General features: G+C 41.9%; 1 protein-coding gene across 1 annotated transcript in view; it reads right to left on the bottom strand.

The window, feature by feature from the left end:
- Nucleotides 1-25,488, bottom strand: part of dnah6 (dynein, axonemal, heavy chain 6) — a 241,124-nt gene that overhangs the window by 79,513 nt on the left and 136,123 nt on the right. The window contains exons 49-55 of the mRNA XM_059644490.1: nucleotides 24,242-24,484; nucleotides 19,714-19,881; nucleotides 18,194-18,429; nucleotides 17,752-18,013; nucleotides 16,760-16,883; nucleotides 13,852-14,048; nucleotides 2,745-2,948 (exon numbers count right to left, since the gene is read on the bottom strand). Of these exons, the coding sequence (XP_059500473.1) occupies nucleotides 2,745-2,948; nucleotides 13,852-14,048; nucleotides 16,760-16,883; nucleotides 17,752-18,013; nucleotides 18,194-18,429; nucleotides 19,714-19,881; nucleotides 24,242-24,484 (1,434 nt within the window). The remainder of the gene's footprint in view (nucleotides 1-2,744; nucleotides 2,949-13,851; nucleotides 14,049-16,759; nucleotides 16,884-17,751; nucleotides 18,014-18,193; nucleotides 18,430-19,713; nucleotides 19,882-24,241; nucleotides 24,485-25,488) is intronic.

The following is a 25,488-nucleotide window of genomic DNA, read 5'->3' on the forward strand; positions in this document are numbered from 1 at the left end:
TATTAGCAGCTTCCCAGTTAACAACGAGACAGCAAAAACTCCTACTTTTATCTCACTGTACTCACAATCAATGGGTTGCTAAGCACTCAGGGCAGAAACTTGTATGCAACTTATGTACAATGAACATATGAATTAGGAGCAGAAGTGAGCTACTTGGCCTCTCAAGCTTACTCTGACATTTAGTAGGATCACAGCAACAAAATTTGCTGCCACCTGATAATTGGCCAGCTATATTGGCTAAAAGATTTCAGCTTTGTGTTCCTGTCTTTGGAGAAATAATTTCAGTACCCCCATCATTAGCATTTTATTCATGTTTTATCTCTGTCTTCTCAAAAAATCTGCTTAAAAAACATTTAGATGGAGGCCTTTTTTCCTGTCTTTTACCTAGAAAAATGTCTGAAGTGGTCGAATACTGTTAAAAATGTGGATCAGTAACTTCGATAATGAGGATAGATTCTAATGTGATACGCCAATTAGCTATTCTTTCACTTGCTGATTCCAATGGTACATTTACAGCATTCATATTCATTTGAGAGAAAAGTAGAATAAATATGTTCACAGAGGTTCAATTGACAATTGCAACCTATTACACATTCTGTGTCTGCACGCAGTTGCTGACGAGGTGGTGTCAGTGTTGGACTGGATTGGATAAGGTCAAAAATCACACAACATCAAGTTATAGACCAACAAATTTATTTGAAAACATAGTTTAACAAGTGTTGATCCTTCCTCAGGTGTAGTGAAAGAGGCATCAAGACACAGAATTTATAACTAAAAGATCGAGAACATACAACAGATGCAAATGCATTGAGTAAGCCTAAAATGGCTGGCTGACGGCCTCCTGCTAAATCTCTAAACAGATGGAAAGGTGATGCAGGTTTCAATTGATTAAAATACAAATCCCAGAATTTCTTTCAAGTCAGTGCCCTGAGATAACTGAAGGTTTTGTAAGTGTATACAAGAGGTGACATCTCAGGTCTGACAGTGCATTTTAGGTGTGAGTCCTTGTTCAGAATCTGTCCGTGTTTTAACCTGGAGTCAGACTGGTTTTATTTTCAAAGCAAGAATTGATAGAAAGCTCCATTGATTGGCTGGTCTTCAAATTGTGTGCTTTTTGAACAAAATGCAATGTATCTGCAAATACCAATTCACTCCATAGATTTACATGTACATGTGTGCATGCACGTGTGAATGCGTGTGTGAGGGAGGAGGAGGGAGAGTGCGTGTGTGTGCATGTGTTTGTGTGTGTTTGAGAGAGTGAGAGTGAGAGAGAGTATATGTGTGTGAGTGTGCACGCATGTGTGAGAGTGCAGAGTGTGGTGGGGTCACCTGTAATGCGACATGAACCCAAGATCACTGTTGAGGCTGTCCTCCTGGGTAATGAACTTGGCTATTAGCCTCTGTTCAGTGACTCTGTAGCAGGCAAGGGTGCCCCAGGGAATAGTATATTGGTAAAACCATGCAGACGGCATGACAATGGATGAATGGACACCACACAACTATTGCCAGACAGGGGTATTCCCTCCCAGGGGGTTGGGAGGGGGGAGCACTTCAGCAGTCAAGGGCATTCAGCCTTGGATCTTCAGGTAAATGTCCTCCAAAGTGGACTTTGAGATACACAGCAATGCAGAGTCGCTGAGCAGAGGCTGATAGCCAAGTTCAGCACCCATGGGTATAGTCTCATCCATGATCTTGGATTAATGTCGCACTACAAGTGATCCCAGCACGCTACACATTCTTACTCACACATACATACACTCACTCACACTCTCTCAAATACACACACACATATACATATAAATTCATGGGGTGAAGTTGCATTTGCAGATACATTCTATTCTATTCAAAAGGCATACCATTTATAGACACAGTCAGTCAATGGAGCATTTTATAAATTCCTGCTTTGGAAATGAAACCAGTCTGACTCCAGGTTAAAACACAGACAGATTCTGAATAAGACTCAAACCTAAAATGCATTGTCAGACCTGAGGTGTCACCTCTTGTTATCTTTAGTTGTCTCAGGGCACTGACTTGAAAGAAATTCTGGGATTTGCATTTTAATCAATTGACACCTGCATCTCCTTTCCATCTGATTAAAGATTTAACAGGAGGGAGTTAGCCAGCCATCTTAGGCTTATTCAATACATTTGCATCTGTTGTATGTACTTTTGATCTTTTAGTTATAAATTCTGTCTTGATGCCTCTCTCACCACACCCAATGAAGGAGCAATGCTTAGAAAGCTAGAGTTATCAAATAAACCAGTTGGACTATAAGGACCAAAAGAACTGCGGATGCTGAAAATTTCAGGAACAAAAACAAAGTTGCTGGAAAAGCTCAGCAGGTCTGGCAGCCTCTGTGGAGGAGAAAACAGAGTTAACGTTTTGGGTCCCGTTCTGAGGGAGGGTCACTGGACCCGAAACATTAACACTGTTTTCTCCTCCACAGATGATGCCAGACCTGCTTTTTGTTCCTGTTGGACTATAACCTGGTGTCGTGTGATAGCTGCTGATGTAATCACATCGTTATAGACACTGCAAGGAGCAGCTAGACAACTCTGATAACTGACACCGTGCTTTGAAAGAAGCATCCCTTAACATGTAGGACAGGTGAAAGGAGAACATTATAAACTTTTCTGGAATCCACACAGGTTGCCAGTCCAACATTATTGAAGACAGTGCTGAAGATAATTTACAACTGAAACAAAGCCCCTGAAATGCACATCACTATTAAATGCTTAATTTACCTGATCCTGTGGATCAATCATCAAGGGCCACCGATGACCTCGCTTCACAAGAATGCCATTCTCAGTGGAAACATTATCACGGGGTAGACCATCAGTGTTCCATTGACGAATTTCAAATGCATCACCTAAGATGTTGATGAGACTGAAGTCTGCACTGATAGGAATTTCCAGTTCTTTGCAACCATTAATCCAGTCATCAATTAGCTGTTAGTTTTTAAAAAAGTTGTAATTGATAATTGTAAAACAGTTCCTCTATACAGATTTTGTTTTACACTGAAGATGGATATATCCCAACTGTTCACAACCATAAATTTGAAAAATGAAATGCACCAGAATTAATTTCCTAATGTGCTTCATAAGCTTCTGTATTACATTAAAAGTCAGACTACAATATCTGGTGCTTCTGAATTCTGCAGCCATAGCATGCCATTGAAACAGATCATGTGGCTCAAGCAGTCTATACCAGCTTTTGGGCCTTCTTCCCTATTTTTCCTCAACATCATCTTGTATTGCTTAAGAAGGGTCCTGACCCAAAACATTAGCCTACCTGCTCCTCTGATGCTGCCTGGCCTGCTGTGTTCCCTCAGCTCCACACCTGTTACTTTGTATTGCCTTCTCTCTCAAATGTGTATTAAATTAAATCAATACTGTTTATCTCAATTGCCCTGTCTGCTATCAAGTTTCATACTCTCACTATTACTTGGGTAAAGTAGTTTCTTCTGAATTCTCTATTTGACTTCTGAACAGCTATTAGATAAAAATGTATTATTTGAAGCTCAAATTTTTGAGCTTTACTCTTTCCAAGCAGTGGAATTGTCAGCCTAAATTTATGGCAAATTTCTGTTCTTACAGAAACCTCTGCCAGGTTACACTTCAGCCTTTGTTTTTCAAGAGAAAAGAAACCTTTCAAGATATGTACAGCTATGGCATTCTGATATCAATATCGCAAATCCTTTTTTGCAGCCTCCCCAGCATCTTTTGATTTTTTTTTTATAAAAAGGCAATCCATAACTGCACACAAAACTTTAATTGTGGTCCAACCAGGTATCATAACAAATTTAGCATAATGCATTCCTTAAGAACTAACCGTAAGAATAAAACTTAGTGTGCTGTTATAGCCTTATCGACAGTGCAACAGGAAATAAGAGGTTGCAGTAAAACAAAATTAACATGCACAGTTAAATGAGCATATAGATTTTATTCAGCACATCAGAAGACAAATGCTTTTTAACAAGAAGCATTTTACTGTAGATGGATCCACCTGATAATTCTGGGTTTTAAGATTTTTCTGCCAGCTCCAATATTAGTAACGCCCTTCTCTCTTTCAGTTTTCTCTCTCTCTCTCTCTCTGTTCACCGGTACAAGATAAAGCATTCTTATTGGCATTTTCAAACATTATCCCATACTGTACAGTATAGGAATAGGCCATTCAGTACACAAAGCCTACACCAATTCCTAATCCTTTAGTCCCACTACTTATTGCCCACGCATGGTTGTTTTGCCCTCTATTCATCTCCCATTCCGGTGTCTAACCAGATATGCCTTAAATATTGTTAATGTGCCTGCTTCCACCACCTCAACCAGCATTGCGCTCCAGGCACCCACCAACCTCTAAAAAAGGTTCCCCCAACTTCTCCCCTAAACATTCCTCTCTCTCATCTTGACCCTGTGCCCTTTTGTGGTTGATCTTTCCACCCTGGGAGAAGCCTCTGACTATCCACCCTATTTATGCCACTCATAATTTTGTAGACATTTATTAGGTCATCCCACAGCCTCCATCTTTCCAGTATCCACTTCTACTCATAATTCCATACCAGGCAACATTACGATAAACCTGCTTTGCACCCTCTCTGAAGTATCCACATCCTAGCGAGTTTTGAGAAGATTTGTAGCTCAGGTTTAGGTTCTGGATGTGAGTTTGCTCGCTGAGCTGCAAGGTTCGTTTTCAGACGTTTCGTCACCTTTTCTTTATTTGAAAAAAATACTTTATTCATAGAATGTACAAAAAATAAAACATTTATACACCTACCCAGTCATGCAAGTCACTCCGGGTTACCCAGGGGGTACGTACACCAACTAAAGGGAAAAACAAAACAGACAAAAAAAAACAAAGCAAAGAAACCACCCCGGCAGTCGTCACCCCGCACAGTCCCAGTTGGCCCCCTGACCAGTTGGGGAAGGCGCCAGCTGGGCCCAGTTACCAGATAGGGTTCTTTTTCCTATTCTAGACGAGGGGGTTCATACGGTGGTCTTTCCCCACCGCGCCTTGGCGGCGGCTGCCCCAAGCTTTAGCGTGTCCCTCAGCACGTAGTCCTGGACCTTGGAGTGCACCAGTCTGCAACACTCAGTTGGGGTCACTTCTTTCAGCTGGCAGACCAGCAAGTAGCGGGCAGACCAAAGAGCGTCTTTCACCGCATTGATGGTCCTCCAGGCGCAGTTGATGTTGGTCTCGGTGTGCGTCCCCGGAAACAGCCCGTAGAGAATGGAGTCCCGCGTCACGGAGCTGCTCGGGACGAACCTCGACAAATACCACTGCATCCCCCTCCAGACCTCCTGCGCATAGGCACACTCCAGAAGGAGGTGATCAACAGTCTCGTCCCGTCCGCAGTCACCTCGAGGGCAGCATGCGGTGGCGCAGAGATTCCGGGCATGCATAAAGGATCTCACTGGCAGAGCCCCTCTCACCACCAGCCAAGCAATGTCCTTGTGCTTGTTTGAAAGGTCTGGCGATGAGGCATTCTGCCAAACGACTTTGGCGGTCTGCGTGGGGAACCACACAACGGGATCCACCCTCTCCTTTTCCCGAAGGGTCTCGAGGATACTACGTGCTGACCATTGCCTGATGGCCTTGTGGTCAAAGGTGTTTCCTTTCAAAAATTTCTCCACAAAGGACAGGTGGTATGGAACGGTCCAACTACTCGGAGCGTTCCGCGGCAACGAGGCCAGGCCCATCCTTCGCAACACCAGGGACAGGTAGAACCGCAGTAAGTAGTGACACCTGGCGTTTGTGTACTGAGGATCTACGCACAGCTTGATGCAGCCGCACACAAAGGTAGCCATTAGGGCGAGGGTGGCGTTCAGTACGCCCTTTCCCCCATTTCCCAGGTCTTTGTACATGGTGTCCCTGCGGACCCGGTCCATCCTTGACCCGCAAATGAAGTGGAAGATGGCCCGGGTGAGTGCAGCGGTGCAGGTCCAGGGAATAGGCCAGGCCTGCGCCACATACAACAGTACTGAAAGCCCCTCGCACCTGACAACCAGGTTCTTACCCGCGATGGAGAGGGACCGGAGCGTCCACCTGCCCAGCTTCTGCTTCAATTTGATGATACGCTCCTCCCAAGTCTTAGTGCACGCCCCAGCTCCACCAAACCAAACACCCAGCACCTTCAGGTAGTCTGTCCTGACGGCGAAGGGGATGAAGGAGCGGTCGTCCCAGTTCCCGAAGAACATGACCTCGCTCTTACCCCTATTGACTTTGGCACCCGAGGCCAGTTCAAACTGGCCACAGATGTCCAATAGTCTACTCACCGACCGACGATCGGTGCAGAAGATGGAGACATCATCCGTGTACAGGGAGGTCTTGACCTGAAGGCCTTCACTGCCTGGGATAGTCACGCCCTTCAGGCTCACGTCCTTCCTGATGGAGGCGGCGAAGGGCTCCACACAGAACACGAACAAGGCAGGAGAGAGCGGGCAGCCCTGCCTGACTCCAGATCTAACAGGAAAACTGTCTGATTCCCACCCGTTGATCGAGACTGCGCTAACGATGTTGGCATAGAGCAGCCGGATCCAATTGCGATGCTCTCCCCGAACCCCAATTTGGAGAGGACGTCCCTCATGTAAGCATGAGAGACCCTGTCGAAGGCCTTCTCCTGGTCCAGGCTGACGAGGCAGGTGTCCACCCGCCTGTCCTGTACGTAGGCGATCGTATCCCTGATGAGCGCGAGGCTCTCAGTGATCTTCCTGCCCGGCACAGCACAGGTTTGGTCAGGGTGGATCACTGACTCCAGGACAGACCTGACCCGGTTGGCTATGGCCTTGGCCAGGATTTTGTAGACCACATTCAAAAGTGAAATGGGACGCCAATTCTTAATTTCTTCCCTCTCCCCCTTCCTCTTGTAAATGAGGGTGATGATGCCCTTCCTCATGGACTTGCACATTTCCCCTGCCCGAAGCGCACTATCGTACACGTCCAGCAGGTCCTGGCCGACCAGGCCCCACAGAGCGGAATACAGCTCGGCCGGTAAGCCGTCACTTCCGGGAGTCCTATTCCTCTCCAAGGACTTGAGGGCTCTGGTCAGCTCATCCAGGGACATCGGCCGGGCCAGCCACTCCCTCGTGCCGTCGTCTAAGACCTCCGTGATAGACGACAGGAACGACTCGGAGGCCGTGCTGTCCGTGGGCTTCGTGTCGTACAGTCCGGCATAGAAGGATCTGCTGATCCTCAAAATGTCGGGCCGAGACGACGTCACCGAGCCGTCGTCCTCCTTCAGCCGGCTAAGCACAGAGCTCTCTTTGTGCACCTTCTGAAAGAAGAAACGCGAGCACGTCTCGTCCTGCTCCACGGAGCGGACCCTGGACCGGAAGATTATCTGGGAGGCCTCCGCGGCGAAGAGCGAGGCTTGCTGGCCCCTCACCTTGTGGAGGTCCTCCGTGACATCAACCCCCATCAACTGCAGAAGGGGCAGGTTCTGCACCCTTTTCTGGAGTCACGACAGCTTTCCCCGCCTCTCTCTTGCCTTCTGAACACCCTGGAGGACAAAGAACCTCTTGATGTTCTCCTTCACCGTCTTCCACCAGTCGCCCGGAGACTCAAAGAGGGGTTTTACGGTTCTCCAACCGGCGTACTCCCTCTTAAGCTCCTCGACGTTCTCTGGGGTCAACACAGTCGTGTTGAGCTTCCACATCCCCTTGCCGGCCGGCTGGTTGTCCTGTAAGTGACAGTTGGCCAGCAGGAGGCAGTGGTCAGAGAAGAACACCGGCTCGACGCCGGTGGACCTGACTGAGAACGTCTGTGACACAAACAGGAAGTCTATCCTTGAGCGGATAGACCCGTCTAGCCGCGACCAGGTGTACCTCTGCTGCGCTCCGTCTGCAGGGGTGCTGAAGACGTCGAGCAGCTTGGCGTCCTTCACCGTGCCCATCAGGAATCTGGACGTGACATCCAGTTGACTCCCACCACCCGCTGTCCCCACGCCAGATCCTCCATCTGCATCAATGATGCAGTTGAAGTCTCCACCCAGGATGACCGGCCTGGACGTAGCCAGCAGGGGTGGAAGCCGCTGCAGGACGGCCAACCACTCACTCCGTACCGCTGGGGCGTACACGTTGATCAGCCTCAGGGGACCGTTCCTATAGGTGATGCCAGCCACTAGGAGGCGCCCCCCCCACCACCTCCTGAACTTGAGAGATGGTGAAGTTGCGCCCCCACAGCAGAATAGCCAGGCCCGAGGAGTGACAGTCGTTACCCCCCGACCAGATCGAAGGTCCACAGGTCCAGGCGCCGGACTATTTCCCGTACCTGCCGAGGTGCGGCATCCCGCACTCCTGCAGAAACAGGAGGTCCGCCTTGATGGTGGTCAGGTAGGCCAACGTGGACACACATCTTGCGGTTGACTTGACGCTGCGCACATTAATGCTCGCAACTCGTACCCCCATTGTGGGCAGTGACCGCAGTACCCTCCCCAAGTGCAAGTGCTGCGCCCTGGTGCATTCTTCTCCTCCGGGGGGGCTGGCCCCGCATTGCCCCTGCTGGCGACCTGGGTGTAGGTGGTCCCCCGCCGCGGGCATGCCCTATAGAGGTGGCCCACTTCCCTGCAAAGGTTGCAGCTTTTCTCTTGTGGGCAATCCTTTGCAAGGTGTCCCTCCTCCCTACAGATGGTGGCTTTGCAGTCGGCCGCCACGTGACCTGACCTACCGCAGGCATGGCAGACTTTAGGTTGCCCTGCATAGGTCAGGTAGCCCCTGCTCCCACCGAACGCGAAGCTGGACGATGGGTGTACGACATTCCCGTCCGCGCCCATCCTCAGCGTCACCTTGACCTGCCTCTTACTCGTCCAGGTGCCAAAGTAGTCCATGATGTCAGTTAGGTCCCCTTCCACTTTCACATACCTTCCGAGGAAGGTCAGGACATCAACTGCTGGCACATGCGGGTTGTACATATGTACAGTCACCATACGGCTCCTCTGTGCTGGCATCACAAACAGCGGGACAGCGGTCAATACAGAGAGGGGGCCCTCACTTCCTTTCTCCTTGAAAACCTCCAGGAAGCGCTCACAAAGCTTGGCACTCCTGAAGGTCACGTCGTAAAAACCTCCTCCGGGGAAATCCTGCAGGCAGTAAATGTCCGCAGCAGCGAACCCACAACAGTCCAACAGGACCCTCTTCACGAAGAAGGTGCGGTCCACAGGTGCACCTTCATCCACCTTCTTTACAGAAACACGGATGGTGTTCTGGGCCCCCTGACCTGGGGCACGAGCACTTGCCGCAGCCATCGTTGCAGGTTGGCTGCTCCCCTGAACCAGCATTAGGCCGAAGCCAGCATTAAGATCCACTGGTCGCAAGGGTGCACAGCCAACTCGACGTCCTCCTTTCACCTCCAAGACAGCACTCTCCTCCTCTCGGTCCACAAGAGAGTGGGTCTTTATTGTGTTCCAGATGTAACCTGGTTCACTGAGCTTGCCGGTTTGTTCCCAGACGTTTCGTCACCATTCTAGGTAACATCATCAGTGAGCCCCCGAAAAAGCGCTGGCGTTATGTCCCGCTTTCTATTTATCTGGTTAGGTTTCCTTGGGTCGGTGATGTCATTTCCTGCGTTGGTGATGTCATTTCCTGTGTTTTTGTTTTTTTTTCTTTTTCTCAGGGGATGGTAGATTGGCTCCAAATCAATGTGTTGATTTGGAGCCAACCTACCATCCCCTGAGAAAAAGTAAAAAAAAAACAAAAAACACAGGAAATGACATCACAAACGCAGGAAATGACATCACCGACCCAAGGAAACCTAACCAGATAAATAGAAAGCGGGACATAACGCCAGCGCTTTTTCGGGGGCTCACTGATGATGTTACCTAGAATGGTGACGAAACGTCTGAAAACGAACCTTCCAGCTCAGCGAGCAAACTCACATCCAGTGTCCACATCCTTCAAGAAGGATGGCAACCAGAGCTGCATGCAACATTCCAAATTGGCCTAACAAAAATACAACTGTGACATAACTTGCCAACTTTTATACTCAATGCCCTGGCTGATTCACTTTCACTTTTTAAATAAAGACATATTATTTCGTAGGGATAATGTATGCATAATTGATCAATTAATACTGCCTTTGCTATCTCTTCCCTGGACTCTGAAAATGTGAGAATGCATTTTTTCTGGAGCATTTTCTCTCATCTTCATGGGGTCTGATTCATTTATTTAAAATATTTCTTTTTATTTCAAGTTTATATATGATCCCTAATCTCACATTCCAATGTCATATCTTCTTCCTGATGAGTACTGAAGAAAAATGCTCACTAAAATAGCTGTCATTGCCTATGATTTCATCATAATCATTATTGAAGAAACCCATTTCTCAAACTGACTTTTCTCTCACGTCACGTGTTTTATTATTTTGCTTACTGTTCCTTGATAATTTAGTTTCATAGTCCCTCCTTGCCTTCTCAATTATATTTTTTTTGACAACTTTCTTAATCTTGTTAAATACGTTAAAAGCTCGTCAAATAATTACTTCTAAAATGCATTTTGGGAAAATTTTTAAAAGTAAAATTTATTGAAAGAATTTGTGCTTTATATCTAATTAGAACATTGGAAATAGCAACAATAGAGGTCAGTGGTTCAATCTAATAAAACTACCATTTATTCGCGCAGCCTCAGAAATACCAATAGCCTGCTGTAGCATGTATGTATTAACAGTATATGTCTCAAGTGCACAGCAGCAATATGATGGTGAATAAGAAATCAAAACTTAGCATATGTTTACAATAACAGAATTCTTTCAAATTTCTTCAGTACAGACTTTTGTTTTGGAACGAGTTCATGGAATGGGCTTAGAACAAGTTATCAATCTGTTACATATTGTGCCAAATTTGATTTTTGACTGCGTTTGGGAAATATTGCCAATATTTTTAATTTCTAACTAAGCAGAAATGATAGAAGATGAGATAATTCATTTCCAGAAAGAATTTGAAGTTATGTGCAAGGAAGAGGGAAAGTAATGACAAAATGGTAGCCTACTTTGTATAATTGCACACCAAATGGTCTTTCAGTCCTTAAAATTGAAAGGAGAATCAGGGGCTTAGGTTTTAACTAGAGGAAGGGAGAGGGATTTAATGTGCTAGAAATATGTTTCCAAATAGAATTATCCCTCTGAAGTGCTCATTTCTGATTTTGACAGAACCTATAGCTGCACAGGAAACCTAATACCAAGGTCATCAGCCTCATACCCACAGCTTTTGAAATGTAACAGGTATTGGCTAAGTTCTACAAACTTAGAGAACCCAACATTCCCAACATGACCCACTATCACTAGTATCCTTACATACAGATGAGGAAGGACACCACTTTGATTGGGACAACACATCCATCCTAGGACAAGCCAAACAGAGACACGCACGAGAATTCCTAGAAGCATGGCATTCCAACCGGAACTCCATCAACAAACACATTGATTTGGAGCCAATCTACCATCCTCTGAGAAAAAGAACAGGAAATGACATCACTAACCCAAGGAAACCTAAACAGATAAATAGAAAGTGGGACATAACACCAGCGCTTCTTCGGAGCCTCATTGATGATGTTACCTAGAATGGTGATGAAACGTCTGAAAACTAACCTTCCAGCTCAGCGAGCAAACTCACATCCAGAACTGTACACCATGGAGGAAATAGTGGGGCTAACTCAGACTGACCACTCCCTTCGCCCAAGCAGTTGATACAATATTTTTTCAGATCTTTACTAACTGCAGTTAATAGAATTCCAGGTTCCTGACTCAACAAAGATGGTTAGCTTCCTGGAGGCAGACTTCCAGATAAAAACGTGGACAGCCAGCATTACATACAAGCTTAGGAGATGTCGAACCAAGCCTGTCAGGATGCAAAGGTAGCCTCATGCTGCCTTGGAGAGGGATTTCCCTGTTTCCTAGCACTCCGTATCCCTCTGTAGTTGCCTGGCTGTGGTAATCTATTTTTGAAAATATCAAAAAAGTGGTGAGAAAATACCTATATATCTTTCATCACAGCTTGCTACTAGAACATAGAACATAGAACAGTACAGCACAGAACAGGCCCTTCAGCCTACTCTTCTCAAGCTGGAGAGTTTTCCAATAAACTTAAAAGGCACAAAGCAGCTGCTGTGCAAATCACATTGAATGCCTATTCCTCACCACAAAGGTTACATCTGGGAGCCAAAAAATAATCCTGCCTCTGTTTTCTCACCCACCTATGGAATGAATACCCAAACCTAACCAGCAGTAGGCTGCTCAGAATTACTATTTGATCAGAAATATCCAGAATTTGTTCACAATACTTTGCAATGCCAAAAATTGGCTGACTAGTTGATGGAGAATATGGCTGTTAAATGCAGAATGATGTCAATGGTTTGCTTAAGTGGGTGGAAAACTGGAAAATGGAACTCAATCCAGAGAAGTACAAAGTTATGCATTTGGGGAGGGCAACCAAAGCAACAGAATAAACAATAGGCAGGAAGTTATTGAGATGGGTAGAAGAAGTGAGAGACTTTGGCATGTGTATGGCAAGAAAAGTAGATAAGATGGTTAAGAAGGCATATTTTGTGCTTTCCTTCATTGGGTGAAGTTTAATTATATTTAAAAAATCTGGATGTAATGCTGAAACTATTTAAGATACTGATTGAAGTTTTATGTATTGTTCTAGCCACTACGTTATAGGAACGACAAAGTGCCTCTAGATATTTTATAAAGGAGACATACTAGAATATTGCTGAGGCTTGAATATTGCTAAGGCATGAAAAATGCAGCTATGAGGAAAGATTCCTTAGCTTAGAACAAACAAGGTTGAGGGGTGACTTAATCAAAGTGTCGAAAATAATGAAGGGCTTGGATCGGGTGGATAAGAAAGAGTTATTTCCACTAGTGGAAAGTTCAAGGAGACAGCTCACTTTATCAGGAGGCACAGATTTATGTAGAAAGATTAGAGGGAACATGATGTAAACCGTTTTCACTCAGAGGGTAGTGGGCACGTTGAATTTGCTGTTCAGTTTGGTGACTGAGACAGAAAATCCAACTCACTTGAAATACATCTGAAGTGTCGTGACCTGCAAGGCTGTGAACCAGGTTGAGGAAAGTGGGATTAGAGCAGGCAACTAGTTTATATTTGTAGTACAGACATGATGGACTGAATGGCCCTTTTCTGTGCTGTAATCTTTCTATGGTTTTACTTGGAAAACAAGCACTGTGGTTCATCAGACCATCTGCAGGGAGCAATAATAGGTATATACTTTTGTTTTAAAACTCATGACACACTAGATCAATAATTCTCTTTTGAAATCCCTATTTAAACAATGCTTATTGATTACAAACAAAACAAATAATTTTATAGCAATCTATTTAAACAGATGATACAGCTTTCCTACAAAACAAAACTAAGTTGTAGCAAAATCTGCATAGGATATTTCTTTCAGAAAAAAAACTGCAGATTGACAATTGCTAAATGTTGAAATGCTATAAAATTTGACAGGTCACAAAAATATTAAACAGCTCCCAAATTACCTAATGCAATGCCTGCGATTTATAAAAGGTCTAGTATCTATTTGTCATAATATACTCTTTAATCTCAGCAAATGGCCAGCATCCCAAGTTGAAAACATAAATATAGCCAACTGTTAAGCAAAATTGGTTGACACTTTTAGCCAACAATAAACCAGGATACAGAAATAGAAGTTCTACCACCACTCAGATAGTGTGGTTGACAATAGCATGTGCCCTCTAGTGTAAAGCCAAAATAAACTATTCAAAGATTTCATGGTATTAACTCATAGCAAAAGAAAATTGTCTAATTTGCTTCTGTCATTATTGATAGTTCTAGGATTTTCTATATTTCAGTTATGAATCTACATTGAGAAGACCATAACATACCAGCTGCCGGTACTTTGAAGTAAAGGCTCCATAATATGCCACACATGCTGCTGCAATGAAGACATTTCCAATAACGTTTGCTATTTCCTGTTCAAACAGAACTATGCTTTCTTGCCAGCGAATTTGTTCATCTCCAAGAGCAGCAGTAAGTTTTCCAGCACGCACTAATCGAGCCTGAGTTAGTTCCATTGTTTGTGCTAAAGAGGAACAAAGTGTTACATTCAAACAGAGTTACAGTTGAAATTTACAATATTGTAAAGAGCTAAAACTTAAGCTGAATAAACTGTAAATTTTTTGAACACACCGTGTAAAATATCCAACTGTTAAAATTTTGTCCGTCAACAACTGTTATACTAGCCTCCTAATATTTCTATCCAAAGAATTCACAGGGAAAGAGAGATTAGGCAAGTGTATAATGGGAGCTCATATGGTACTGATCATTTTTGATCACTGTGAGGTAAAAATACTCCCACCAATTTTCTGCAAACAGCCTTGAACAGAATCTGTTGATACAAATATAGATCCTAGACACCATTTTTAGCTTCACTACCAGTGTGTCACTCTAGTTGTGTAAATCATACACCCATTGCAAAACCAACATATTTCATATGCCACTGATTTTGATGGGTTGAAAATTAGGCCGGGTTTGTGAAAGGATTTGAGGAAGTGCCTGAGGAAGGGTCACTGGACCCAAAATGTTAACTTTGATTTCTCTCCATAGATGTTGCCAGACTTGCTGAGCTTTTCCAGCAATTTCTGTTAGGGTCTGTGAAAGGTTAGGTCATCTTTTCTGTCAGATTGCCGTCCAGATGGTAAAAGTAAAAATTACAAACACAAACAAAGTAATGTCATGGAATTGTGATTCAGCAATTCAATTGCAAAACAGAAACTTTGTTGGTTGGTAAGTGGTAACCAAATGATTGTGTGGACCAAATAAATCTTAAGTTAATCCACGTTAATCAATCTAATCAATTGGGAGAAAAGAATCACCAGTAGATGCAGTGCCATCTTTGTATTCTATTGTTGCTTACATTAATCCCTCCCAACTCAGTACTTCACCCACGTTCAGGCATGCCCAGAAGCAGCACTATTTACTTCTGCTTCAGAAGGTCATGGCTTCAAACACAAATTCAAACATGAATTCAGGAAGGTATGCACATAAACCAAGCTGAAACCCAAGTAGGAAGTGGTGCATTGTAGGCACAGCTATTTCACAAATGAGATGTAAAACTGAGTACTTATGTTTCCTCTGAAACCAACATTAAAGATTCCTTGACACTGACTGAAGGATAACTAAGTTCTTCTAATGTTCTCATCAAAATTTATCCGCAGTGGTAACAATCCAATTTATGGTCAATTATTTCAGTGATATTTTTGGAATCTCGTTTGGTTGCCAGGTTTCCCTACATTATCACAATAAAATGTGGCAAAAGTATTCAATAATTGTGAAGAGCTTGGAAATCCGGTAGGTCTCAAAATGCAGTATATAAATGTGAATTCCTTCATTCTGCCCAGGCTTCAGTTCATCTTTGTATATTTTCTCTCAGTTCCGGGGAGACCCCAGCTCCAGGCCTCTTTGTCATCTTGTTAAAATGGCCAGTTTTATTCAATCCGTTTTAAAAAGAAATCTGTTTTCTATATTTCAACTCTGTTCCATCCAAGCCCCAGAGCAATTCTATTCAAATTGCATTCCTTGCCACCACTGAGGCCCAAGTAAAATATTCCAAATTTACCATGCTGTCTCAAGATCTCTAAATCTGTATTATCTGCCATTTACACTTTTTGCTTTAATTCTGCCAATTCCTATTACACTGGATGCTCAGAGTCGTAGAGTCACATAGCACAAGTTTAAATGCTACATAACTGTTCTGTTCCATCCCACAATATTGCAACTCCAGCTTTTCAACCAACAATCTCATTTTAGCAGGTTATGCATTTCAGTACATAGTCCTATCACTATTTCATTCAGCATAACACCTGATATTCATCTTCTGGGATAACCAACTCTGTTGTGACTTCAGAATATATGGCTTGGTCCCATCTGTATCCCAAGCCAATTCCAGTTTTCGTCCTTAGGTTGTACTGTGCTCCATCTTCAAGATCTGTAAGACTTCCCTCCCACTTCATCTTTCAGCTTTGCTCCCTGATTTACATCAGCCTTGTCATGTTGCTCATCCGAATCTTGGCTTAGAATTTCCTGTAAGAGTCATTTGCATCTGGCTTATTCTAGACCAGCCCCACTGTCACTCTCTGAATCATCTCATTTCCAAAGTGCCTCTGAGGCAAATATATTCAGTTTCCTGATGTACAAAGAGTGGCTTGGGGGCCGCCACTCTGGATCCTTAGCATCAAAAATAGTCCTGCTTCAAGTAGAAATTCAAAGTTCTATCAAACTCCAGTTTTTTTTAAGGTGGCCCCTTGCAACTAGTCCTAAAATATCAGTTAAAGTGAATCTTGTTCAACTCTCCAAAGGGCAATAAAGATATGAACTGCAACTGTAAGCTGCACCCTATACATCCTCAGAACACCTCAAATAATATTACAGTCGACAGGTTACTTTTGAATTCCAGTTACTATTGCTATTTAGATAAAATATCACATGGTTACAATGTGATTCTGGACAATGAGGGCTCCTCAGACCATTGATCTCTCCTTTCAAAGTACTAACCTTTGTGTCAACTCATTACATATCTCAAATTCTTAAATTACTGATTTATTTGATTATAAGTGTTTGCCAACAAAATGCTCTAGTTGTTTACCATTCAAAATTATGACAATAGATGAGATGGTCCACCATTCATGGCATTTCTTTGTATCATTAGACACAATATCAGTTTTACTAATTTTTTTTTCACCTTTGAACAATGAAATTGAATGTTTTCTTGGAACACTTCCAACAATAGCTCACCAAGATTTTCTTTTTCCCCAACATTGTTATCATACTGTTCCTGAAGATCCTCAAGTCTTTGATCAAGTTGCCTTAATTTAGTCTGTTTTTCCTTCAGTGTTGCCAAGGTGGCATCAAGTTCAGCCTAGTAATTAATTAAAAGGATAGTGAAGGGATGTGTAAAAACGATATTTCCTTTCAAAAATGAATACAATATGAAAGATACTTGCGGTGTTGAGTCTTTTCTAGTAATTATAATTGTTACATCAGATCAAAATGTTGATGGGTCTCAACCATGCAGCAATCTGAACTTTTTCAATGCATACTGACAGCTCTATATAAAGTGCAGATTGGTTTGCAGAGGGTGGGGGTGCAGAGGGTGGAGGGAACAGAGGTCAGGGCAAGTTAGAGAATTAAAACTCCAGATAAACAGCAGATGCAACATGCGGATGAGTCAAAAAACATCTATGGCAGGAGGCCCAGATCTGAAAAAGATATATCGGCAAACTACAGATTTACTTTCACAGTTCATTAATCCTAGGCCAGCTAATTATCAGGCAAAATATAAGTTGAGCCAGCCAGCAGGAAGGGTGAAGGGATGAGTGGTAAAGAAATGTTACTGCAGAGAAGCAGGGCCCAGGGCAACAGCACAGAACACACCATTCTTGTGTTGGCCAAATGAGTCCTCAAGGACGCAGGAAATTTATTTGCATATTTATATTTTTACACTTGTTCCATTTATTCACCAGCACATACTGAATAATATCCATGCTGCACATTCTATCCAGTTTGCCTGTGAATCTTATTCATATGGATTCATGAGGTTCACACCCGATTAAAGCCAACATCTGGGCTGCCCAGAGGAAAACTCAAGATGGCAATACAACCTGAACAGGCAAGTAGGTCTACCAATATGAATTTTGCAACCATCTCTTTCCCACTGGGTTAAAGAGTTAATGTTATCCAGTATTATTTTAAATTACACAAATATAAGTTCTGAGTTTCTAACTCACCTGAGCCGCAGCTAGTTTTATCCGTTTTGGTTCTACCTCTTTAGAAACTCGAGAATACAAATCCATAGCTCTCACCCACATACACATAGATTTGCAAGCTTTGGACACTTTCTCTACTTTTTCTGGCATGAAATCAGGGTTATTTATATACTTCTGAAGCCGTTGTAGAATCTGAGGTTTAATGTTGTCTTTGTCATAATCCATGAGTTTCTTCAAAAAGTTTGAATCACCAAGAACTTGCTTCGCTGAAGCCCAGTCCGTTCTAACATAAATAAAATAAGTTTCATTAGCTTTTAGAGTCAATGGATTGATCCATTGATAAATCCTAAAGCATGATCACCCAGAAAAACTTAACTCAATAAAAGCAAAAAAATGGCTGGAATCTCCCAATATAGCACCAGTGCTTGGGTGAGCAATGACATCTTATTACAATATTACTCACTTTGTATTAAGGAGGATGCAAATGGCTTCCATGACAGTCATGACAAGATCTGGAGGTTTGGTAAATACTCTGACTTCAGATATATCTGCCTTGTCCAAAGAGTCAAGAGCTTTGTTTGCTGCATCCAAGGCAGGCATAGCTTCATCAAGATCTCGCTGCGCATCATCAGCTATAGCTTGGGTCTCTGCAGCTTTTGACTTGGCTAAAACTTCATCTTCCTGTACAATTCTACGAATCTAACACAACCAAAATAAAAGATATTTAAATTTCCATCAATATTTTAACTTTCTTCAGTTAATATATCACCAATTGAATAATCTGACACAGATTGTTATGTATCTGCCACAACTGAGAAATGCTGAGAAATTACCGTGCTCATTTTTGTAACGTACAATTTTTTTAAAAAAAATCTCTGTAAAAGAATGTTAAAAGCATTCCTAATTTCAGTTGTATTCCTGATGCCATTCCAAAAATGTTGACATCTAGACTATAAGGACTGTCACTTAAATATTCTTATCAGTACATCTTGAATGGCATTGCCATTGAACGTTAGACAGGTTGAGGCCGTAAAGAGAGTGTGATGTGCAACGGTGATAGGTGTGTGCAAATGTCTTGTGTTGCTGCATGATTTATGTATTTTTTTCTGAGACAAAATGTGTGTCTTAGCTGGAATCTATTTATTTAAGCAATAAGCAAAAAAAATTCACAAAGTTATTGTTTCTGTTGCCATTTGGAGCAACATTAAATGTTGATGACAGAGATAATCAAGCAATGGCCCATCCCGAAGATGATGTTGGCTCCTATCATAGCTCAGATGCTAAGTAGGGGGAGAATTGGTTCAGGTCCACCCATGGGGGAGAATGGACAGATGCGCGGGCAGGTCAAGCAACGGTGATGTCAGGTTCAGGCTGCTTGGGTGAAGCCACTTGTCAAGTCAGGCCTGGGGAGCATAAAGAGTCAAGGGGAAAACACAGAAACAAATCTCACACATACCTGCAGCACAGTTGCACAGTCTCTTACATTCTGCTTTGCTGGTGAGCTGTATAGTAATAACTGCAGCTCACCAATTCAATGACAATAAAACCAGAGGCCCAATTTCTACTGAGGTTGTTTGGTCCTCACCTTTTGGTTACGTCAATCATTCCTTGCGTTAATCCATTGCCCATGTACACAAAACCAACTAAAATGTCTAGACCATGATTTTTACTATATTATTAACTATTTTGAGACAACTGAAGCTCCAATACTAACAGTCATATTTGACTGGGAAAGGTAGCTCTGTTCCTTCACAGATGCATCTGAACTAAATTTTTACCTTCAGATTTACAGCTTCTGTAGTATTTTGCATCTATTCTAATGAAACTCCAATGATATTGCTTAAAAGAATCATGGTCTGTTCAGAAGAAGGTGTAAGGGAAGTTTAATGACCAAAGGGTCATTTAAAAATTTAAAACAGTTGTAATACACTTCTAATAATCAAGCACAGACTTCCTTGAAATGATTGTCTTTAGATTTCTTACCTGGTCTGCCTCTGCATGGTCCACACTCAATTTTTCCATTAAAGCATTTACATCAATTGATTTCTGCTGAAGAATTGGCTCGAGAGCTGAAAGCTCAACTTGCATTGTGTCTACCAGCACATTGGTCTCTAGCAATTTCGTAAGACCATTTTTCACACGATCCCGAGCCTATTATATCAGAAATATTAAAATTAATTCAGATATGATCATGCATATTGATACTTTCAGATAATTAGATCACACCAACAATAGTAAGATACATAATGAATGTGGATACATGCAAAAGTGATTGAATATTCAATGTAAAAATATGGAACAGTTTACTTTAAAGAACAGTTAATTATTTTGAATTAACTACAATCAGAAAAATATCAGACTCCTACTTAAATTCTCCATGATTTTTAACATTAAAACCTTTAAGCCTTTCTTGTATGTCTCACAAATATAATCAGAACATTAAAATGAGTAACAGTGATTGAGTGTTTGCGTGTCTGAAAGTACATGGCTATGAAATTATCTCGCAGGAAGCAATGTAAATTCTTACTTTCCTTCAAGAAATATAAAAAATAGATTTAAACACCAAACTTGTATTATTGCCTAATATGGAATTTAAGTAGCATTTTATGTTTATGAAAGTAACCAGAAACAATGAAAATTCTTCAGTATCATTGACTTTCATATTGCATTATGTATATATTAACACTAAATCTGACAGATGCTCATGGAAGTGCAAGAGCACTGAACAATAGTCTGATTACAATGAATTAGATGTGTTTGTATCTTTTTCCATTTATACACCAAACTGTGTGATTTGAGCATGAAAATAATAGCAAGAGGCAATGCTGTCTCTAAAAAAGTACACTGGGATAATTCACAACAACCAAGCAGAATAAACACTGCTGCCTGGTTAATGACAGCTTTAGAAGCAAGTTTGCAGCAAGAAAAAACATTATGAGGATTGTCACTGAAAATACAGATTTCAAGTCCTGACCAATCATTTAATTCCAAACAACACAATATAAAATGCACAAAACTGAGAGCAACCCAACAGTAAATGGGATTACTAAATTTTATTGGTTATAATTATAAATTTTTGAGGGACACTTCAGTCTGTCAATTGCAATTAAAACAGTTTTTTTGTTCAATATAAATATGCCCTACCTTTGTCATGATAACAACAAAATTATGAATATAATACTCAAACATCCTCCCTCAACCAGTTCACTCACACTTTACAAATCTTGCAGGCAACAATCCAATATTTCCTGGGAAATAATTCTTATCACATAATAGTCACAAATAATGAAAAATTCAATTAGACATTTTTCTGTAATTACTGCAAAGTAGAAGAAGGCAAAATCCCAACTTTATTTCCATTTCGTTGTCAGTCAACATGATATTCTACAATCGTGTCTAACACATACTTCTGACCAACATCATTTCATGTGCCACATTCTAGCTCATTGTCACACTTTAAAAAATGCCTAGACATACATCCTACTTCTGATTTCTTGTGGCACAGTGGTAATATCCCTACCGCTAAGCTAAGAAGTCTAGGTTCAAGTTCCACCTGTCTTAGACATGTATCATAACATGTTCAAAAGATTGATGAAAAATATCTACACTGCCTCATAATTTAACCCATCACAAAGAGTCTTTGTAGTGCAATGGTACGGTCCCTACCTCAGAGTCAGAGACTTGGGTTCAAGTCCCAACCAAGATGTGTCATAATACGACATGTTGATGAACAATATCTCTAAACCGATCCCAATACAAAATTGGATATAACGTGCATTTTTTGGTCACACTGACAATCAAGAAAATAATAATTTTGGAAGTATACTTTGTTGTTTGTGTTTTGGATATTTCAACATTTTTATGTTATCAAAAATTCTTTACCCAAATGCTCTTATTGGTAAGAAGGACAAAGGGATGCAGAATTCAGTTTGTAGTTTAACACAATTCTATTAACAAACTATTCCTCATTAAAAAATACAATGTGAACATTTCCCAAATTCCGATAATATTTACTCTTTATCTAGCTCTCACCATCCAAGAAATGACACTACCCACAATGATCCATGTATTTGAACTGGGCCATTGGAATCTCCTTCCTCTCAGACAAAAGGCTAGCTCACTTCTATGAAGGTGGGTCTCACAGGTCTGGACAGATATTCTCCTGAGTCTTCTTGGGTTGCTGCATGGACTTCTGGCAGGAATCTTGCTGCAAGTCTTCCTAGTGAGTCTTCATTGATTTTTCACTCAGTCTTCACTGAGGGGTGGCTTCCAGGCATAAGAGTTCCCCTTCACACCTGATGTTCTAGAACATTCTGTGATCTTTGGCCAATGAAGCAATGAGAGGGATTCAAATCATCCAATGGGGTTGTGTTGACACCCTTCACTGTTGCAATGCTGAGAGGTATAAAGTCCACATATTCAGGCAGTTAAGATGCCAGAACATCTGATCAACACTTCGCCAATACATAACCCTTGAGCTGGTTGCAAGTGGTTCATCTTTTAAAATGTTGTAACATCTTTGCTTTCCACTGTTCTCTGTACCTCATAGCTGCTAGATGCTGTTAAGTTTGGCCAATTTTGTCAGGCCTGATTTCTGCTGCTGTAGTTCATCTTAGAGTTTCCAATTTTGGGCTCTTGGTCACAAAGACAATCTCCAGCTACTAAAAATCCCTTAATTAGTACAGAGAACACATTGCTTGATTTTCTGTCAACCCTGATTGACTTTTCAAATTATACTTCTAAACAGAAGAAGTTCACTATCAGCTGAAGCAACAATTGAGCTTGTTTGCCTTAAAATGCATTGTATCACCATAGATCATTGCTTTTTCACATAAAGGCCATACAAGTTTTTTTACCACAGCCCTGCTTGTAATTGCAAACCACCGTGAGTCAGAAGCTTCCCCAAGCCTATTCTTCCTTTTCTCTCCCACAACTGGGACTTCTAACTTGTTATCCCTACCTTGACTTCATCTTTCACTCCTCCCTTCAAAATCCTTTTCTCTTTGTCCTTTGACTTGTTACTTCAGGCCTCCTCTCACAGTAATCAATACACTGTAGCTTCATGGGTGTTTTTTTTTGCTTTTGGCTGTTATTCCATTTCCCTCCCCTCTCTGTTTCTAAAGCATGAGACCACGAACTCCACCTCAACCTTGGTCTTCTTTTCATCCAGATCTCTAACACCCTCTCCATATTCCTCTTTATTTTCACTCCATCTAATGAATGGAGGCTCCACCAGGATAGATCAACAGGGCCTGCTGAAGATTGTAACACATTATAATTATAAAACCAGCAAACTTATATGGAGGTGATGAAATAGATGATAAAATAAAGAACTATGAATGCTGGAGACCTGAAACAAAAACAGAAATTGCTGATAAACTCAGCAGGTCTGGCAGCATCTGCATTTATGCCAGACAATCCATATCTCTTGTGGGCCACCCAGCATTTTCAGATAGATGGTGGAATGTAATACAGGGTTTATTGAAAGCCTCTTACTAAGCCTAGAAAGTTCACTGGGGCTGATGGAGAGTACTTAGTGAATACATAACGAGTATAATCATGGAAGAGTGACTACAATTTCTAGCTGCAGGTTTTCATATCCTGGCCATCTTGCTTGCCCAAATGTACATTGATTCTAATTGTTAACTTGACCATCCTCACTAACATAGGGCAGCTTGGTGGCACAGCAGTTAGCAGGGCTGCCTCAAAGTGCCAGGGACCAGGGTTCAATTCCACCTTTGGGTGACTGTCTATGTGAAATTTGTACATTCTACCTGTGTCTGCACAGTTTCCTCTCGGTGCTCCGGCTTCCTCCCATAGTCCAGGGATGAGCAGGTTGGGTGGGCTAGCCATGGTAAAAACACCATGTGGGGCTACAGGGATGGGATAGGGGTTGTCTGTCAGGGTGGGATACACTTCAGAAGGTCTGTGCAGTCTCAATTGTCAAATATGTCTTACTGCACTGTAGGTGTTCTATGATTCTACTTCATGATCCCAATAAATAAATGCAAAGGCTTTTCTCAGTGTTGAACTCCCCAAGAGGAAAACAACAAAACATCACAGTCAAAATTCTGAGCTATTCTATGATAGATAGCCTGTTACATATTCTTTCATTCCTCATCATAACGGAAGCATTAGGGAGAACTGGATTTCTTGAAAGTTTCAAATAGACATTCTTAGAATTGAACCCTTAAATATTGCCCATCTTTCTTTCCCATAGATCAATTTTCTATTTTTATTCAAATGACAGTTCAAAAAGAAGGTGCTACTCAAAAATGACTGTATCAATAGAAAGATAACAAAGTGTGAAGCTAGATGAACACAGCAGGCCAAGCAGCATCTCAGGAAGCTTTTGTGCTCCTGAGATGCTGCTTGGCCTGCTGTGTTCATCCAGCTTCACACTTTGTTATCTTGTATTCTCTAGCATCTGCAGTTCCCATTATCTCTGTATCAATAGAAGCTTGATTTGGTTTTTATTGTTGACGAGCAACTTTAAACTCTAGAGCTTTACCGAAGTTAGTTCCTTTTGTTTCTCTGTCAGCATGGCCAAGTAAAGGTTAATCAGCTCGAGATAAGATGTGGGTGTTGTGTAGTACCGCCGTCGCAGCTCAGCATAGTATTGATCTGCCTTCTCATTCACACTTGTGTGAACTCGTACACACATTTCAGAAAACTTTTCCTTCATTTCATCACTGCCCAGATTAATGTTTGCAAAGAAGTTCTTTGATACAGAAAGCAGAGCTTCTCGTGGCCACTGAAAGGAAAGAGGCAATTTGCATCAATTCTATCATTTTATTAATGACAGCATACTATTAGCCTTTGTCACAAAATGTCCAAATTTCAACACATATTTCAACTTTTCAAACTCTGGAAGTTACCACATCAGAGTGTGGTGGACACCAAGACAGTGAATAAATTCAATGAGACAGACCAATTTTTTAATCAATAATAGGCTATAGGGTTATCGGGAGTGGGCAGGAAAGTAGAGTTGAAGCTGCAACGAGATCAGCCATGATTGTATTAAATTTTGGTGCCAGCTTGAGAGGCCGAATTGCTAAATCCTCCTCCTAATTCTTATGTTGCTTGGCGAGTCAGATTCGTGCAATACAGAAGCAGACCCTTTGGTAAAACTCATCCATGCCAACCAAGTTTCGCAGGGCTCAGAATCATACAGAGCAATGGTGGGCTTAATGTCAGAGGTTGGGCAGATAAAAGTCAGCAAGATCATGGGCCACTCAAAGCTGAACAGCCTGTATTGTAATCTGTTATGATAGGTAAGGGTACCTAGTGATGTCCTTGATTACAATATTATAGGAACCTGACATGAATTTTTACAAAGATACCACTTACCAGCTTGGCATTGGGCATCTTGATTGGTTGATTTTCTACAATTTCACAAAACTCTTTCGTCCAGGAGAGATGGTTAGCAGCATTTGGATGAGCCAAGGTCAATTTTGAACAAACACTAAAATTTGCCAGCTGAAAACTGGCCCCAAGGCAAGACTGCCACAGTGACATAAATTTAACAAGCTACCAATTTGATGACTCCAAATAAATTATTTGAAAATACAGCATTCTAGAGTGTAAATCTGTAATAATAAAATATCTTAAAATGAGATATAGATCAGCAAAGTGTTCAGCTCATAAAAGGCTTCTTTGGAAGTGGAACTATGATTGAATACTAAGTCTTGTAACTGTAAGGGATTGTGTCCTTGAGCTAAATGTACTTGAAGGAATGTCAATTTAGTTAATGGGTTT

Source organism: Stegostoma tigrinum, chromosome 3, assembly GCF_030684315.1.
Source record: "Stegostoma tigrinum isolate sSteTig4 chromosome 3, sSteTig4.hap1, whole genome shotgun sequence".
Classification (NCBI taxonomy): domain Eukaryota; kingdom Metazoa; phylum Chordata; class Chondrichthyes; order Orectolobiformes; family Stegostomatidae; genus Stegostoma; species Stegostoma tigrinum.